Source organism: Carcharodon carcharias, chromosome 5, assembly GCF_017639515.1.
Source record: "Carcharodon carcharias isolate sCarCar2 chromosome 5, sCarCar2.pri, whole genome shotgun sequence".
In the NCBI taxonomy this organism is placed as follows: Eukaryota; Metazoa; Chordata; class Chondrichthyes; order Lamniformes; family Lamnidae; genus Carcharodon; species Carcharodon carcharias.
In genome coordinates, this window is record NC_054471.1 from 151,767,557 (window position 1) to 151,786,381 (window position 18,825).

Below are 18,825 nucleotides of genomic sequence, written 5' to 3' on the forward strand. Positions count from 1 at the left end.
TTAATCAAGAAGGGCAGTGTTCCTAACACGGACCCCTGGGGAATCCCATGATGAATCATCCTCCAGTCCAAAAAAACAACTCTGCAGCACTACTCCATTTCCTGTCACTCAGCCAATTTTGAATCTTTGTTGCTACTGTCCCTTTTATTCCATGAACTCTACCTTTGCTCACAAGTCTGTTGTGCGGTACTTTATCTAATGCCTTTTGAAAGTGTTTAACTGACATCCTATCTGCTTATTTAATTCAGTGTTAAAGATCTCCTGGTGCCCTGATTAAGATCCCTCCTCAAAAAAAGCAGAGTACATGGTCATTTGTCTCACTGCTATTTGTGGGACTTTTGCTGTGTGAAAGTAATCTGCTGCATTTGTTGACATTGATGACAAAGCAGTTAAATGCTTTGAGGTGCCTTGAGGATGTGAAAGGTGCTCTGTAATTACAGATTCTTTCTTATTGTGTTCAGTTCTGGTCATCGTGCATAAAGCGGATGCACATGCAGTGGACATGTGAGCCAGGTTACTTGCACTAGTGGAAATAATATTAAATTAATGCAAATAATTAAAACAGAAAAACTTTACTTAAGAGATGTGTATCAACTATAGCTCAGTGAGTAGCACTCTCACTTCCTGAGTTAGAAGGTTCTGGATTTGAATCCCATTCTAGACACTTGAATACATAAATCTAAGCTGACACTCCAGTGGAGTGCTGTATTTTTGGCAGTCCTATTTTTTGATGAGATGTTGAGCCAGAGCCCAATCTGTTCTCAAGTAGATGAAAAAGATCCTGTGACAGTATCTTGAAGAAGAGCAGGGGAGTTACCCCAGTGTCCTGTTTAATATTTATCCCTCAATCAACATCACCAAATAGATTATCTTGTCATTATCAAATGGCTATTTGTAGTAGCTTGCTGTGTGCAACTTGGCTGCCATGTTTCTTACATTACAACAGTAACTAATCTTCAAAGTACTTCATTGACTGTAAAGTGCTTAAGGATGTCTTGAAGTTGTAAAAGGTTTATAAATGCAAATCTTTCTCTCTTTAACAGACAAGAAATGCTTGGAACAATCTGCTACTCAGTGCATCAATCAAAATAAAGTTAGATCATAGTCTCAGAGAATTAAGGTACTGGGAATGAGCTTCAGTGGGCTGAATAGTCTTTTGTCAGCCTTTAATATTATGTTCCTACCACTTTAAATGAACTGAGACTGATGATCAAATTTGGGACCTTCCTGGGATAGTGCAACCAAGTCATTTACCGCTTTTGCCACCCGTTATGTTTCTAACCATTGTTCACGGTAACTAGAAGGTAGTGGTGATGTGATGGGAAGGTACCTCAGTCAATAAGGGAGTGTGTGAAAATTAGAGGCAGAGGAATCACCAATTCAATCAGTTCTGGCAGATACTTGGAAGAGCTGGAAATGGAAAAGTTGAGGACTATGAAAACAAAAACATTTATAACCCTTTGAAATCTACAATCTACAGTCAAGATAATTATTGGATTTTTTAAAGGGGAAGATCATATACTCTGGTTTGTATATTGGTGTAGCTGTGGTACATTTTCTTAACATGATATTTACAAGGAAGTACAATAATGGCGTAGTTATGCTTGTGTTAGTTTGGACAGTGGGATAGAATGGAGAGTCAGATAACGGTGCTTTTCAGTTGTGCGAACATTCCCACACCCATACAACTACGTTTGCTAACTCCGTGGTTTGGGGTGATGAATCAAAGCTACAACTCTGAATGCAATGACACGGCTTGTTGGTATTTGATGACACGTTATTTTTAGTAAAAACGTCTACAAAAGCATGGTTTCAGTGATTTTTAATAATTTACTTTAAAGATTTTAAAACCACCATATGAATCAGAAATGACTTAAAAGATTGCCTATAACAGTGATTAACAAAACTACAAATTAACCACACACAAGCAACTGACTTAGTCAAGTGTAAGCTTAGCCAGGAATATTAGAATGCAGGTAAAAAAGTGAAGGCAAGAAAGGACAGCACAGTGCAACCTCCAGAAGTCCAGGGGATAAGAACTTACTCTCAGGGGCTTTGAAGAACGGCGTGTGCTTTCGTTTTTAAAGTTTGCATTTTTTTGTGATGGATAGGGGATAGGTGAAAGGATGAATTTGAGCACAACCACAATAAGTATCATCGTCTCCCCTACCCCCAAGCACACAGGTGTAATTTATGTCGGCAGACCCTGAGCGCCAGCCTCTTGCAGCAGTTGGGAGTGCTGACCTTCCCCTTTAATAATCAGGAGGGGAGGGGGGTTAGTGACGTGTCAATGGAGAAAGCCTTGGAGGGTGGGGGGGGGGGGAGAGAGAGACCGAGAGAGAAAAAAAAAATCCGATTAAATCCCTGAATCAATCGCCATTTTATTATCAAAAATCCTGCTCGGATTGGAAGTAAGAGCGGCGACGGCGAGGCCCGTGAGGGAGGAGGTGGTGGTGGGCGGCGGCGAGTCCTCGGGTATGAGCGGCCTCTTGACGGGGCGGGGGAGAGAAAGAGGGAGGGAGGGGCCGTTAGAGCCGGGAGCGGGGCGGTTATCCTAGAGAGAGAGAGAGAGGGTGGGGGGAGAGGCAGTAACCGGGGGCCTCCGCCCAGCCCAGCATCACTGAGCAGATTGTTGTTGTGAACCGGGAGGGATTCTTCCCCCCACCGCTCCCTCCTCCTCGCCCCACCCGTTAATGTGTTTTTAATCGGTTCACACCCCCTCCCCTTTTTTTTGACATTGAGTGCAGGGAGCCCCCCTCCCGCCGCCGCCGCCACCACCGCCACCTCCTCCTCCTCTTCCCCCCCCCCCCCCCCCGTCCCAGGTGTGAGTCTCTGGATATCTGACAGGCGACCGGCGGCTCCTCATCTCTCTTTTTTGTTTCACTACATTGTATATTCCGTTTTATTGACATCCTTTTTTTCTCTTTTTATTTATATATAAATTATTCATTACAAAGTGAGCGTGTGTGTGTGTGAGAGAGAGAGGGGGAAGAAGAAGGAAGATTAAAGCGAGAAAATGTCGGGCCAGACTATCACGGACCGGATTGCTGCGGCTCAGTACAGTGTGACCGGCTCGGCCGTGGCCAGGGCTGTCTGCAAGGCGACCACCCATGAGGTGATGGGACCCAAGAAGAAACACCTGGACTGTAAGAGACTTTCACCTTCATATCTTATAGCCCCCCCCCCCTCCTTTGTACTTGCCCTTCAGTGTTATATCTCAGGATTCATTGCAAACGGTGCGTTTCCGTGTCTAAATCTGCCCAAACGCAAATCTGGGCTTTTTAAAAAAAATGTTTTTTTTAAACTTGCCAGTATTTTGCTGTCCTGTCCCTGATGTTTTGCAGTTTTTAATTCTATTGACGTGTGCCGCCAGTTTGCTCACACTCCTGCTATTTTAATGGATACTGCTCGCTGGCGTTTCCATTTATTCCCAGGCATTCGCTGGTATTCCTGGCTCTGGGTTTTATTTGCTTTTCTCCATCACTGGTATTTCTGTTGGTTGTAATGGAGTCTCAGTTTGCAAAAAAAAGAGGGTTGTATTCATTGCTCTGGATGCAGGAGGTAACGGTAATGTAGCACCAGTGCCAGAAGTATAATAAATATTTTACTAGCAGAATTGCTGAGGAAGTCTGGTTGTTTAATTTTTTAAACATCGCAAATAAAAATGCACTTTCTGAATTTGGTACACCGAGCGAATGATCGGATATTGCAGGTAAATGTGTTCGTCATATGCAAGAAAGCAGGATTTGGGTTGTAATCCTCCACTTTACTCGCTTAAGTGGAAGCGTATAAAATATGTAGATTTCAGTCGGGTAAAATTTTTTCTCGTTTCTTGAGAATGGCACTGAGAGAATGTATAATGTCCGATTTATCACGGGTTGCAGTATAGTGGGCTACAGAAATATTCAGCCGCATCAGCACTTTTTAGAGGGGAGGAGTGGGGGCGGATTCAAATTGATTTCTTAAAAATTGCAGCTATCGGCTTGTGTCTGAATGGTGCAGTTTACTGAGCATCGATGATTCTGATGTGGCGGTGATCCTTCCTACCCTGCCCCCCACTCCTCCTTCTGTATTGCTAATCCCTCTGGATGTTGCTGTTTAAATACTAGCTCTTGGCTCTGAAATTAGTGTATTTAGATTGTTCAAATGATTAATACTGTGCAAATAGTGAGAATAGTTTACAGTTGTGGTATTTTATAATACTTATAATGGTATATTACTATTCTTTCCTGATGCTGCAATAAACTAGTCAGCAGTTAATATTTAAGCAGAGAAGACTTAATGAACTTTAAATGGTGATTTTATAATTTCATTTTAAATAAAAAATATCTAAACAATCCTCACAGTTTGATTTCCATCTATATTTCTGAAATGAATAGCAGCATACCTTTGGTTATCTATGGCTTTCCTTTAGAAATCAATGCCACATGGGTAATTTCTCTCAGATGTAGTACTGATAAAAGTCATAAACCAATAGTGAAGAGTGTGACTAATTTCTCCATTTTATCATCCCCCGATATTGACACATTGCTGTAGACAAATTACCAGATTATTTTAGAAATTGCTGTAAAAATTGCACTTCATTAAATAGCTGAGCCAGTGTTTTTGGTTTTAAAAAAACATCTAGGTAGTTAATTTAGTATTTTCTCATGAGCTACCATTTTAAAAATTGCTGATTTTTGTTTTTTAGTAACAGCACTGCAGAGTTTATGCAGTAGTGTACATGAAGGTTATAGAAAATATACATTGTGCAACCTTCGGGTTTCCTTGCCCCTCTTTTTCTTGAAGGCGTGGACTTGTGGTGTGATCCTAGGGCTACTAGCTGCTGTCCTATACTGAACCATATTTTGCATGAACTTGAACTTGAAAAGGGAATGTGGGCAGGCTATATGTGCGTGGGGGAGGGTAGCAGTATAGGAACACTGCGCAATCTTGCCATTGCCTAATGTCCATACACGTGCACTTTTCAGCAGAGGTCACTGGATAGCCATCGGTAATGGGAACACCTAATATACTTTTTTAAAAATCTTTACCTACCCCAGGGGTGTTGATTGTAGTTTGAATACCTGTGCTGGCTGTCACCCTGTTTGAGATTAACCATCTCAACACAAGGATTGAACTTGGAACCTTCTTGGTCTGTTTGACTCGAATCTGCACTGGGAAGTGCAGTTAGCTATTGAACCATGGGGAACCCCATAGGATTTCTTGAATAATGAAACTGTGAACTTAGCCTGTGGAAACATAAATTCAATTTCTACATATTTACAACAGATTTCTAAATTTAGAAGCAGTAGTTTGACATTTGGCAACTTTTAAGCCAACCCAAAGTATTCATATGCATATCTAACCTACCAGCATCTTAAATCTACATAAAAGCATCTCATACTTCCTTTATGTAAAGGAGGAGCTCAAAGTGGTGCTCAAATTTCAGTAGTTCCCTCAGCAATGCAGCAAAGGTAATGGTGTGTGAGGAGATAGAATTACTCCTGGATCAATTTAGAACACATTTTATAATGGTTTCAGAAAGTAGTGCATAATCCATAAAGATACTGATGTATGAAAGTGGATTGCAAAACTGTAATCCAAACCAGGGGTTTGTGTCTTGTCTTTAAATTGCAGGAGCTGGTGCCTTTTGCTACTGGATCACAATTGAAAATTTACTACAGATCTCATGGATATGATTTGTTCTCCTGTTATAGTTTGGTGAAGAGTGTTCAGATTTTGACTATTCCAGTCATTAACAAGAATGCTTTAGTATTTTAAAGTTAGTGACTTTGATCTTTCATTCTTCTATAGAATGTCTATAACCCATTACTAGTTTCAGCTGTGCCATGGTGTCTTATTAATAAGTTGTGCACCTACTTACAACACTGTCTTTTCAATTTGGCAATGCATTTATTTTCCAAGTTTTCTGTGGTGGGGTGAGTGGGAGCCCATTGCAAAATGGGCACTTTGCTAATCAGGCCTGTTGTTACTACTGTCTGTGCAAACAAAAATTTGTATCTCAAAGCTTATTTAAACCAGTATACCAATATACTATACCAGTAAGTCAACAAATGTAAAATGAGTAATCGACAGAAATCTTAAATTCTGCCTCCCAACAGACTCTGTGATCTCCCTTTTGGACTCTTTTTGGCCAAAGGGATAAGCGTAAAAATCATGTGCAATTAAAATAAGTGAAATCCATAAATTATGTAGACAGAACTTTGAGGCACAAAGTAAATTAAAGCTCTATACCCAAGTTTGCTAACAGTACTAAGTTAGATGCCACAGTACTTGGTGTAGCTGGGAGCAGAAAATTGCTAAAAGGCATAGATTAAGTGAGTAGGCAAAATTGTAGTAAATGGAATTCAACATGGGCAAGTACCGGGTGAATTGCACTGGACTTGAGAGACCTACCTATTTTCTAAATGCTGAGAAGATAGGAACTGTGGATGAGCAGAGGTTTAGTTTTCCATGTGCCAAAATCACTCAAAATTAGTGAACAGGTAGAAAATATGATTAAAAAGATTAATGGGTTTGTTAATATTCATCTCAAGGGAGCTGAAATACAAAATTGTGGAATTTATGCATAATGCTGCTGTTTGCCCTCATCTGGAGAACTGCATTCAATTCTTGGTATTTCATCTCCGGAAGTATGTTTAATGTTTGAGGGGTTGTGGTGCAGATTCGCCAAAATAATACTAGGCTAAAAACGTTATATCGAGAACAGCTTGCATGGACTCGGCTTATATTCCACTGTGTATAGAAGATTCACGGGTTATCTAATTGAGGTGTTTAAAATGATGTGGTAGGGTAAATAGAGAGAAACTATTTTCCCCAGTAAGGAAATCCGGACTAAGGGCATAGGGAGTGATGGCGGCATAGTGGCAGTGTCACTGGACTAGTAACCAGAGGCCCAGGCTAATGCTTTGGGGACATTGTTTCAAATTCCACCAATGGCAGCTGGTGGAACTTAAACTAAATTAACAATTCTGGATAAAAGCAAACTACTGCGGATGCTGGAAATCTGAAACAAAAACAGCTGGAAAAACTCAGCAGGTCTGACAGCATCTGCGGAGAGGAAAACAGTTAACGTTTCAAGTCCATATGACTCTTCATCAGAACTAAAGAAAAATAGAAATGAGGTGAAATATAAGTTGTTTGAGGGGGGTGGGACAGGTAGAGCTGGATAGAGGGCCAGTGCTAGGTGGAGGCAAAGAAGAGATTGCCAAAGATGTCATAGACAAAAGGACAAAGGGCTGTTGACGGTGGTGATATTAATTAATGTCACCATTAGCACATTCCTTAACTAATATCACCACCGTCAACACCCCTTTATCCTTTTGTCTATGACATCTTTGGCAATCTCTTCTTTGCCTCCACCTAGCACTGGCCCTCTATCCAGCTCTACCTGTCCCACCCCCCTCAAACAACTTATATTTCACCTCATTTCTATTTTTCTCTAGTTCTGATGAAGAGTCATACGGACTCGAAACGTTAACTGTATTCCTCCCCACAGATGCTGTCAGACCTGCTGAGTTTTTCCAGCTATTTTTATTTTTATTAATAATTCTGGAATTCAGTAATGGTGACCATGAAGCTATCATTGGCACAAAAACCTGTCGAGTTCACTGATGTTCTTTTTAGGGAAGAAAATCTGCCAGCCTTACCTGGTCTGGCCTACATGTGACTCCAGACCCATAGTATTGTGGTTGACTCTTAACTGCCCACTGAAACTCAATTAAATGGCAATTAGGGGGCAAGAAATGCTGGTCTTGCCAGTGACACACAGATTTCATGAAAGAATAAATTGTTAAAAACCTTAAAATTACAGCTAGACTGTTCAGGACAATCAGGTAGCACTTCTTCACACAAAGAGAAGCAGAATGTAGAACTTTATGCCCCAAAAAGCTGTTGTGACCAGGTCAATTTAAAAATTTTAAAACTGAAAATCATAAATTTTCATTAGGCAACAATATTGCAGGAATGAGAGTAGGCTATTTTCACCCTCAAACCTGTTACAGCATTCAAGGAGATTATAGCTGATTTGTGACCTAACTCCATTGTCCTGCCTTTTCCCCATATCCTTTTATATGTTTTGGTCAACAAAAAATCTATCAAATCTCAGTTTAAGATGAACAATTGACCTAGCATTAATTGGCATTGGCGAAAGTTTCAAAATTTTACCATGCATTGCAATTAAAAGTGTTTTCTAACTTCACTCCTGAATTCTGTAGCTTTAATTTTTAAATTTTGCCCCTGACTTCTAGAGTTCCCAACCAGCAGAAATAGTTACTCTGTTTCCCCCTTAAACTTTGCTCAAATCAACTCGTAACTTTCTAAATTATAGGGAATGCAAACCTAGTTTGTGTAAACTCTTAAATGCCCTCTGAACAAGGGCAATTAGGGATGGGCAATAAATGTTGGCCTAGCCAGTGACGCCTACATCCCGTGAATGAATATTTTTTTAAAAACTGTCCTTGTAACCCTAGGAGTCCAGGTACCATTCTGTTAATCCAAGTTGCACTCCCTTTAAGGCTGTTGTATTCTTCCCAAGGTATGGTGCCCAGAGCTGCTAACAGTACTCCAGGGGTGATCTAACCAAAGCTTTGTATAACTGTTGCAAAACTTCCTACTATTTAAATACAAACATTCAGCACTTCAATAATTTTCTGATTATTTTCTCGACATGTCCATGACATTTTAATAATCTATGTACATGAATCCTCAAGTCACTTGACCTCCACTATTTCTAGTTTTTCACCATTCAGAAAATAGTGTTCAATCATTTTTTTTAAGTCCAAAGTGATGACCTAATTTGTCTACATTGACATCTATTTGCCATAAATTTTGCCCATTGACTTAATCTATTAATATTTATTTGTAATTTTATGCTTCCATCTGCACTTCCTACAACACCACCTATCTTTGTGTCATCAACAAACTTGGATATGTGGCTTTCCAACCCATCACCTAAGTCGTTAATAAATGCAGTGAATAGTTGAGGACCCAACACAGATCCCTATGGGGCACCAGTGGTCACATTGTGCCAGTTATTGATATCCTTTCTCTCTCTCCTGCTCAGCCAATTTCCTAATCAGGTCAATATTTTGCTTTCAATTCCATGAGTTTCAACTTTAACAGGTTCTTATGAGGAACTTTATCAATTCCTCTGGAAATCGTATAAATAACACACAGACATTTCCCTGTCCATATTTTAGTCACCTCTTCAAAAAAAAATTCAATCGGCTTTGTCAGGCAGGATTTACTCTTTATAAATCCATGTTGCTGCTCTCTGATCAACTAGTATTCATAGTTAGGGAGCAAAGGTGGGTAAATTGAGCTTAAGATACAGATCAACTCTGAACCAGTTGAATGTCAGAGCAGATTCAAGGTACTGAATTATCTGATCCTGTTCCTATGTTCTTAAAATTTCCTGTTGTGACACATTGTATTGATGCATGGAAAATATTCCTGCGTTAGTGAATCTGTATGTAATCTTCAAGTGATACGGCTGGATTTTAAGTTCCTGACACACTGTGAAGTGGATAGCACATCAGAGATCTGGAAGTAAGGGCAGTTCGTCTGTCAGTGATTTCCTGGCAATGCTAGCATTTATTGCCTATTCCCACTTCCAAGTGAGAATGGTGTGTGATATGGAGGGTAACTTGGAGGTTGTGACATTCCCATGCACCTGCTCTTGCCCTCTTGGTAGCAGAGACCACAGGTTTGGGAATGCTATTGAAGAAGCCATGTTGTGCTGGTGTTGGAGGGAGTTAATGTTTGAGGTGGTGGATGGGGTGCTGATTATATGGGCTGCTTTGTCCTGGATGCTGTTACACTTGAGTGTTGTTGGATGCACTCATCCAGGAAAATGGAGAATATTCCATCATATTCCTGACATTTTCCTCATAGAGGATGGAAAGGCTTTGGGGAGTCAGGAGGTGCATCACTTACTGCAGAATAGCCAGCCTCTGACCTGCTCTTACAATCGCAGTATTTATGTGGTTTGTCCAGTTATGTTTATGGTTAATGATGATCCCCAAGATGATCTTTTTGAATGTTGAAAGAGGGTGTCCATATTCTTTTTTGGAGATGGTCAGTGACTGGCACTTGTGCAATGAGTGTTATTTGTCACTTATCAACCCAAGCCTGAATGTTGATGCATTTGGACATGGACTACTTCAATATCTAAGGAGTCATGAACGGTACTGAACATTGTGCAATCGTCATGGAACACCCCATTTTTGACATTATGATGGAAGGAAGGCCATTGATGAAGCAGTTGAAGATGGTTGGGTTTCGGAAACTATCCTGAGGAGGCTTTGCTGAAATCCTGGGCTGAAATGATTAGCCTCCAACAACCACAAAATCTTCCTTTTGTTAGGTATGACTCTACCCAATGGAGAGTTTTCCACCTGATTCCCTTCAATTGTCTTCACTTTTTTCTAGGGGCTCCTTCATGCACATTCAGTCAAATGCTGCCTTGACGTCGAGGGCAGTCACTCTTACCTCGCCTTGAATTCAGCTATTTTGTTCATGTTTGACCCAAGGCTGTAATGAGGTCTGAAGTGAGTGGTCTTGGCAGAATCCAAACTGAATATCAAGGAGTAAGTTATTGGTAAGTGCGGTTTTATAGCACTGTTGATGACTTCTTCCATCACTTTGCTGATTGAACATAGGCTGATGGAGCAGTAATTGGCCAGATTCGATTTGCCCTGCGTTTTGTGGAAAGGATATACCAGGCAATTTTCCATTTTGTTGGGGAGATACCAGTGTAGCTACAGTACTCTGGAATAGCTTGGGTAGCAGCTAGTTGTGGAGCACATGTCTTCACTGCAACCAGAATGCTGTCAATGCCTTTACCCCTTACTGTGTCTTGTGTACTCAACGTTTTCTTTATCATGTGGAGTGCATTGAATTGACTGAAGATTAGAGTTCTGATGATGTGGACCTTTTAGAAGGTGGCGGAGATGAATTATATTCTGGGAACTTCTGGCTGCAGATGGTTGAAAAAGTTGCAGCCTTGCCTTTTGCACTCATGTGCAAGACTCCATCTTTATGGATTCAAGTATGGGGATATTCATGGGATCACCACCTCGTCCTACGCCAACGCCCCCACCCCCAACTCATATTTATTGTTTAATTGTCTACCACCATTCATGACTGTCAGGATTGCAAAGATTTGATTTGACCGTTAGTTGTAAAGTTGCTCTGCTTTGCCTATAACATGTTCTACAGTTTGGCATGCAGGTAGTCCTATGTTGTAGCTTCACCAGGTTGCACCTCATTTTGAGGTTTGCCGATTTCTGGCATGCTCTCCTACAGTCCTCAATGAACCAAGGCTGTGCTTTGATAGAGTAAGGAATATACCAGACATGAGGGTACAGATTGTGGTGAAGTACAACTCTGATGCATACCCTTAGAGCTTCTTCCAAGTGGTGACCAACAGGGAAGCACTGATTCATCAACTGAATGAGAGCAGTAAGTGGCAATCAGCAGGAGGTTTCTTTGCTGATGTTTGTTTGACCTTTGACCTGAGACTTTATGGGATCTGGAGTCAGTGTTGAGGACTCCCAAGGCCACTGCCTGTTGACTATATACAGCTGTGATAATCTTTTAAATGAAAACCAAATCAACAAAATTGGGATAAATCAGGCACAGCCCCTAATTCAGGTCAGCTGTAAAACCAAGAACAAAGTTTAAAGGAAACTTACAAACTTGAAATCAAAATGTGATTAAAGGGCTCAACAAAACACCCCAGTCCCCGCGGTGCCCACCGAGCACGGAAGGCCTCGAGAGTGCCAGCAGACACCGCGTGCTCCTTCTCCAGGGACATCCGGCAGCGAACGTAGCCACGGAAGAGGGACAAACAATCGGGCGGGACTCCCCCGTCGATCGCCCGCTGCCTGGACCTGTTAATGGCCAACTTGGCCAGGCCCAGGAGCAGGTTCACGAGGAGGTCCTCCTCCTTCCCGACCCCCTTCCGCACCGGGTGCCCATAGATCAGGAGCGTGGGGCTGAAGTGCAAACAAAACATCAATAAAAGGTTTTTCAAATAACTAAAAAGGGAGTGCAGCCTACAACACCCTATGTATACATGGTCCACGGACTCCACAAGACCGCAAAAAGGGCATGTGTCCTGAGAGTCCGTGAACCTATGCATCCTCTTATTATAAGGGACTGCTGCATGCAACACCCTCCAACCCAGGTCCCCGATAGAAAGGGGGAGGACACCTCCGTAGAGGGCCTCCCATCGGGGGCCTCCGCCGCCGGACGGCAACAAGGCAAGCCAGGGCGTGTCCGGTCGACGGACAAGGGCGAGAAAATGGAAGGTGTGCAGCAGCAGTCCGTACAAAAAGCCCCTCTTTGCCGTGCCAAAAGGCACAGAGGGCATGTCCCCGAGGCGGCTCATATTGCGGGGCACCAGCACCCGAGGGAGGGTTCGGGGCTTGGGGCCAATGTGGAATTCCGTCCGAACGGGGGAACGCTCAGACGGAAGACCACCGCGCACCTGGGCCACCTCAAGACCCAAAATAACGTCGGGTCCGAGCACGACCGTTCTCAGGTCTTGGATGGCATCGGCTGCGACCTGGACACTCACAGACGCGCGTCGCGCCAACTCCTGCGGGAGCATCCAGCCCAGTCCTCCGCCACCCAGCACGTCCCCGATCCTGGTCACCCCTGCGGCCACAGCCTTCCTCTCCGCCAACCACTGAAAAGGACGGAGGGGCGGATTCCTGAGCAGCAGCTCTCTGACGATAGCCGCTACTCCTGACGGGGGAGAGCTGCGTCGCGAGGCGACCACTTTCCAGACTTTGATCAGGTCCTGCCACTGGGACAGGACGTAACCAGAGATGGTGAAGGAGACTGCTATGTTGGCTGAAAGGTATGATTCTGAGAGTATGACTCAGCTTTTGCTACTCTCCCAATTTTGACACAAGTTCATGTTAGTGAGGAGGAATTTGCAGGGTGTATCTTTGCTATGTCGGAATCCGGTACTTGTGTCGATGCTACATCGTCTATGCGGTTTTAGCAGTTTTGATATAATTGAGTGTCTTGCTTTCAGAAGGCATTAAGAGTCATATAATATTGGGTAAGGATGGCAAATTTCCTTTGCTGAATGATATTAAGGATTCACTAATAATCCAGTAAGTTGCTGGCCATCATGACTCCTGCTAGTATTTTTAATTCAAGATTTGATTTAATTATTTGAGTCTCTACCCATATTAATTTGGAGTTGGGAGCAACACAGAGGCAACTGGCAGAATAGACTCTGGGTGTCCAAAGTCTGTGCCTCAACTTATTGATTGGGGACTGTAAGGGCCTAAAGGGAGGTGCTCTTCCTACTGACTGGAGAAAGAAGCCTGCTGGTAAAGCAATGTAGACGTGGCTGGAGGTTGGCCATGATGTCAGCATCAGGAGTGTGGTACCGTGCTTGTGGGTTCAATACCTAAAGTGGTTTAATGACTGAAGCAGGGCAGGAAAGGGTGGTAGAGGTAGAAACCCTCATTGCATTTAAACCCCCACCTACCCAAATCTGAGTGCTTCTGCATATTAAAATTCAACCTATAGATCTGTTTAGCAGCAGCTTTCTGTGATTGCAATGTCCTCTGAGATGCTAACTCCAAGCATACTTTGCACTTGCATTGCCGTCGCTCAGATTTTTAATGTAAATCTATGTAGAAGTCAATGTGCCTATTTTTTAAAAACCACCCTTCTGCTCTGAGTACTGGCAAAAGCAAATGCAGCCAAATTAGGTCACGATACTGAGGACTGAGGGCTGTGCTAAGTTTCCTGTAAACTAATGATTATCGGAAGTCTGGGAGTGGGTCAACTGACCTTTTTTTTGGAAAAGTATATTACTGCTAGAACAACTTCCGCCCCTGGAGCTATTTTAATGCGATAAAACTTACAAAAGCAGTAAAGAAAGCTAGGAATGGTGAATATTCAAAAAATATGCTGTAATAAATGTCCTTCCCCCTTAATATATTACACACTGTTTATTATCAGATGTTGGTAAAGCAATACACATTATAGATGGCTACTTTACTTTGGTATGGAATGCACTTAGAAATTGGATCACGCTGGGTGTGTATTTGTGGGAGAACTGGTCTGACACTAAGGCCGGGATTTTCCATGCCCACAAGCGTCATGTGTGTTCGGTGGCATAAGCGGACAATGTGTCAAGAAGGCCAAAAATCAGTTTCACAACGTTGTGAAACCAGTTTGCCATTGCACACTCCGCCCGCTGATGGTGGGCCATGTTCCCTGCCATCGGACGTCGGAAATCTGATTGTAATACATACCTTTATAAGGGCAACCTGCCTGACTCATTCCCCTCCAGCCCCCGGTTCGCCTGCCCACGTTGGTGGGAAAACATATCGCCATGTTTCACAACAGCGTATATAAGGCATGCACTTGGCTGCACTTCACTTAAGACCTCAAGTTTCCTTTGCTTACCGTGCTTTGGTCAACACTCGTAGTCTTCAGCGCCAGGCTTTACAGACAGCACCACATCACCTTCAGGGGGGTTCACAGGTAGGTCTCTACTTACCAGATCAGCCATATGTGGGTGGCTTTTTAACAGTTGTAGTGCAAGGTCTTCCTTAGGGAAGGGAGAAAAGCGGCCTCAAGCAAGGGAAGAGGCTGCAGGACGAGAGCTGTACTGGGGAAAGAGGATATCCCAGGGTGTGGGTGGGGGTACATGTGGATCTGTGCAAGTGGCCTCAAGATGGTGAGGGCTGAGGAGACAAAGTCAGATAGACATGAGGGTATGTGTGTGAGAATGGGTGGTGATGTCCCTTGAGCTGGCAGTGAGTGAGATGCTAGTGAATGTGTGATGGGCTTGAGTGTGAGAGTTTAGTGATGAGATGTTTGCCATACCCTGGCTGCATTGGATGAGATCATTCATCCTCTATCTGCATTGGATGTCCAACCTCTTCTGTGCAACATTGACATTGATCACCACTGCCAAAGTGGTAATGTAGCTGCCCCTCCTGTGGCCAGAGCGGGGGTAAAGGACATCACCAAAAGGTGCTCGAGGGCTGTAGTCTTCTTGCCTTTAGGGGCCATGTTGTCATTGCTGCAGTCCTGGGTTGGAAGCGCTGAGCGTGGCTGTACTTTAAATGTGGTGCTTGGGGTGATGAAGCGGTGAGCTGATGATGTGTCGGGCGAATAAAATCCCGCCCGTCAGGGAAACGGTGTGTTTCCCAGGAATGCATAAGTAATGCAGCATGAAAACTTGCTATCCTCTACCCCCCCCTCTGGCTGCAGGAGGGGCAGCTACATTACCACTTTGGCAATGGTGATCAGTGTCAATGTTGTACAGAAGAGGTTGGACATCCAATGCAGATAGAGGATGAATGATCTCATCCAATGCAGCCAGGGTATGGCAAACATCTCATCACTAAACTTTCACACTCAAGCCCATCACAAATTTACTGGCATCTCACTCACTGTCAGCTCAAGGGACATCACCACCCATTCTCTCACACATACCCTCATTGTTTTACTTGCCTGCTACTGCACTTAGGGCAGAATTGTTCCAGTTTTGCACTAGGTTTAAGTATGATTTGAATTATAAAGTGAAAAAGGAAATAGTCCAGCATTTTTTAGGAGTTTAAATGGTTTATGTTCACAGAATCACAGAATTGTTATAGCACTGAAGGAGGCCATTCGGCCCATCATACCTGCCCTGGCTAGCCAAATGAGCAATTCATTTAGTGCCATTCTCCCACCTTCTCCTTGTAAGCTTGCATGTTCTTTCTTTTCAGATAACAGCCAAATTCCCTTTTGAATGTTTCATTTGAACCTTCCAGACTTTAACCACTCACTGTGTGAAAAAGTTTTTCTCATATCGCTTTTGCTGCTTTTACTAATAACTTTAAATCTGTGCCCTCTCATTCATGATCCTTTCACAAGTGGGAACTGCTTCTCCCTATCTACTCTGTCCTGGTGCCTTGTGATTTTGAATACCTCTATCAAATCTCTTCTCAGGCTTTATCTCTCCAAGGAAAACTATCCTAACTTCTCCTTTATCTTCATAACTGGTTCCAAGGATGAGGAACTTTATTCTCGTGAATCTTTTCTGCGCCTGTGCCACCTTATGTTTCCAAAACTGGGCACAATACTTAAGTTGAGGTTGAAGTCTTATGTAAGTTCAACATTACCTCCATGCTCCTGTTCTCTGCCCCGGTTAATAAAGCCAAGACAGGCCAAATTTCTTGTATGCACATCTGAGGAGACAGAGGTTTGCAAATCTGTTGTAGAATGGTTTAAAAAAAAACTGCAATCATCTGTAAAATCCTTTCTATATGCATCCCTAAAATTCCACCATTTTTCTCCATATTTGGAAAAACACTGGAATGGCTAAATTATTAATGTAAGTGTACATTTATCAAAGTAATGTAAATTAATTGACTCAATTTTATAGTTACTAAACCATAAATTAAATTGAACTTTTTCAGAAAAGAATTAGGAACTCTCATCAATGACCCCATCCAATAAGATTTAAAATTTATATATTGAATTAAGTATTCTGTTGCACTTCTGGGGGGATTTTAACATCCCTCCCTGCCACCACACCACCCCCCGCGCCCCCCCGCCCCCTAAAAAAAAAAAGAGGGCCAGTTTGCATCTGGTGGGAATGGGAGGCTGAAATGCTGAAAGTCTGAATCTTGATGGCAACCTGCCTGCTTTGGATTTTAAAGAGGATCAGGTGACCAACCCGCTCCAAGGCATTGGGTTGGCTCTTTTTAAATATAATGAAACTGTGTGTCTCAATTTTATTCACCGTTGAAATTTAATCCTGGTTCAATGGGTTTCAGACAGCTAATCAAGTTGAGGAACTGTTGATATCAGAAAGTAAGTGACTTTCTAGCGTGCCGGCCTGACCAATTTCCCTTCCTCCTCCCTTCCAAATACTGAACCTAGGCCTCTAATCTAGGCCCTCGTTATTGTTTGTGGTGCGGACCTACCTGGTTCTGTGACCTCCTATGGACTTCACCCCACCTCACTGGATGCCAAGATTGGCTATAAGCTGAGTTCCTGACAGGGAACCTGTTGGAGACATCACCTGGATATGGTGGAAATAAAATTAGTGTTTGGGGAATTCCTGGTTTCCAGTGCTCTGCCAGCACCCCACGCACATACACATGATGTTCTCTTGTGTGCTCTTGGTTCAAAATTTAAATTCCTCATACCATACTTAGAGTTGCATTCTAATTTGCCTTGCATAGCTTTTATTCAAATTATAGTATGCTTTTTCATTATTTAAGTACTTAATTTTAATTTGCAGTGTTGTTTCATTAGCTCACTGGCAAATTGATTCCCCAGTTTGTATTTTAATTTTTTAATCTGTATTAAAATATGCCCATTTTCCCCTCTTCCCTGGTTTTGTTGTCTAAGCAACATTAGTGTTTCACAAATTGAAAAGTATTTAGGTTTCTATTTTTTTATATCATTTGTTATTTGCTGCATTATAACTTAGTCAAAGACTTGCAGAACATCAAATTTTTAGGTGCCTTGCACTATTCATATTTGCATGTGCAGATAAACTGGCTATAACATAAAAAAATTATCATACAGCAATATTCATTTAACTTTTTGTATCAGGGTTTAATTGAGAATGATTGAATGGGGGAACTGAGTTAGACACCTTTTTAAGTGATAGTTTTATACTTAATATGTGGCAAAACTATTACTTAGACTTTTGGTCCAACGGAGAGAATCCTGAAGCATGTTACCACTTGCTGTTAAAATGCTCTTAAATCTTTATATAGGAAGGACTAATGGTTACAAGAGGCTGAATGTAGCATGCTGAATTTCACATCAGCCTCCCCCACCACCCTTTTTGGAGTGCCAGTAACTCTTTGGTACTTCGTTCAAATGCTATTTATGAACCTGCATGAATACTGCATTTCTCAGTAAAGGACCTTGGATCTCCTACCAGAACCACCCATTTCTCTAAGATCATCCTGGAGACCAAAATGAGACCAAGCTTTTCTCCAAAGCCAAACATCCCAATCTCATTTCCCTGTTTTTCCCCTCATTAAACTCCAACACGGAATTCTTTGTTTCTAAGATGAGATCTGTTAAACTGCCTCTGCTGCTTCCACCGCCCCCAGCCCATAACTCCAACAAGCAAGACGTAACCTTATTCTATTCGTGAACCTGTCTGTCTCTAGTTTCTTTTCCAGCTCTCTGAATACCCACTCTTAAATTCATTTCATCCATGGCAGCTACCTCCTTACTTCCTTGACTATTCTCACGAATCTACTATCGACTTTGCTTCTCTTCTTGGCAACCATATTAGCTGACATTGTTAATGATTCATAAGTTCATAAGGAGCAGGAGTAGGCCATTCAACCCATTGAGCCTACTGCGCCATTTGATAAGATCATGACTGATCTTACTGTTGCCTTAACTTCGCTTTCTTGTCTATCCCTCATAATCCTTAATTTGCTTGTCAGTCAGAAATCTAACTCCACCTTGAATGTACTCAATGACCCAGCCTTCACTACTCCCTGTGGAAGAGAATTCCAAAGACTAATGACCCTCTTAGAGAGGAAGTTCCTCTTCATCTTAAATAGAAGACCTTTTATATCCTAAATTTCCGTACAAGAGGAAATATCCTCCTAGCTTCCAGCTTGTCAAACTCTCTCAGAATCTTACATGTTTCAGTAAGATCACCTCTCATTCTTCTAAACTCCAATGAGTATAGGCCTGAGGAATCAGACAATTGAGCCTTCTCTGAACTTATGGAGGGATAAGTAAGGAGTCCAAAACTGTGCACACTACTCCAGGTATGACCACTGTCCTATACAGCTGGGGCATGACTTC

The 18,825-nt window shown here is 42.4% G+C and overlaps 1 protein-coding gene across 20 annotated transcripts in view; it reads left to right on the forward strand.

Moving 5' to 3' along the window:
• The first annotated feature begins 2,401 nt into the window (after positions 1–2,401).
• The window catches only part of snap91a (synaptosome associated protein 91a), a 216,495-nt gene continuing 200,071 nt past the window's right edge, over positions 2,402–18,825 (forward strand). For 18 of the 20 annotated variants that reach the window (XM_041187601.1, XM_041187596.1, XM_041187600.1 and 15 more), the window contains exon 1: positions 2,827–3,146. In XM_041187601.1, coding sequence (XP_041043535.1) covers positions 3,017–3,146 — 130 coding nt within the window. In that variant the 5' untranslated portion in view covers positions 2,827–3,016. Of the gene's footprint in view, positions 2,476–2,826; positions 3,147–18,825 lie in introns of those variants that run through there. The other 2 variants (XM_041187597.1, XM_041187604.1) reach the window with 2 other exon arrangements.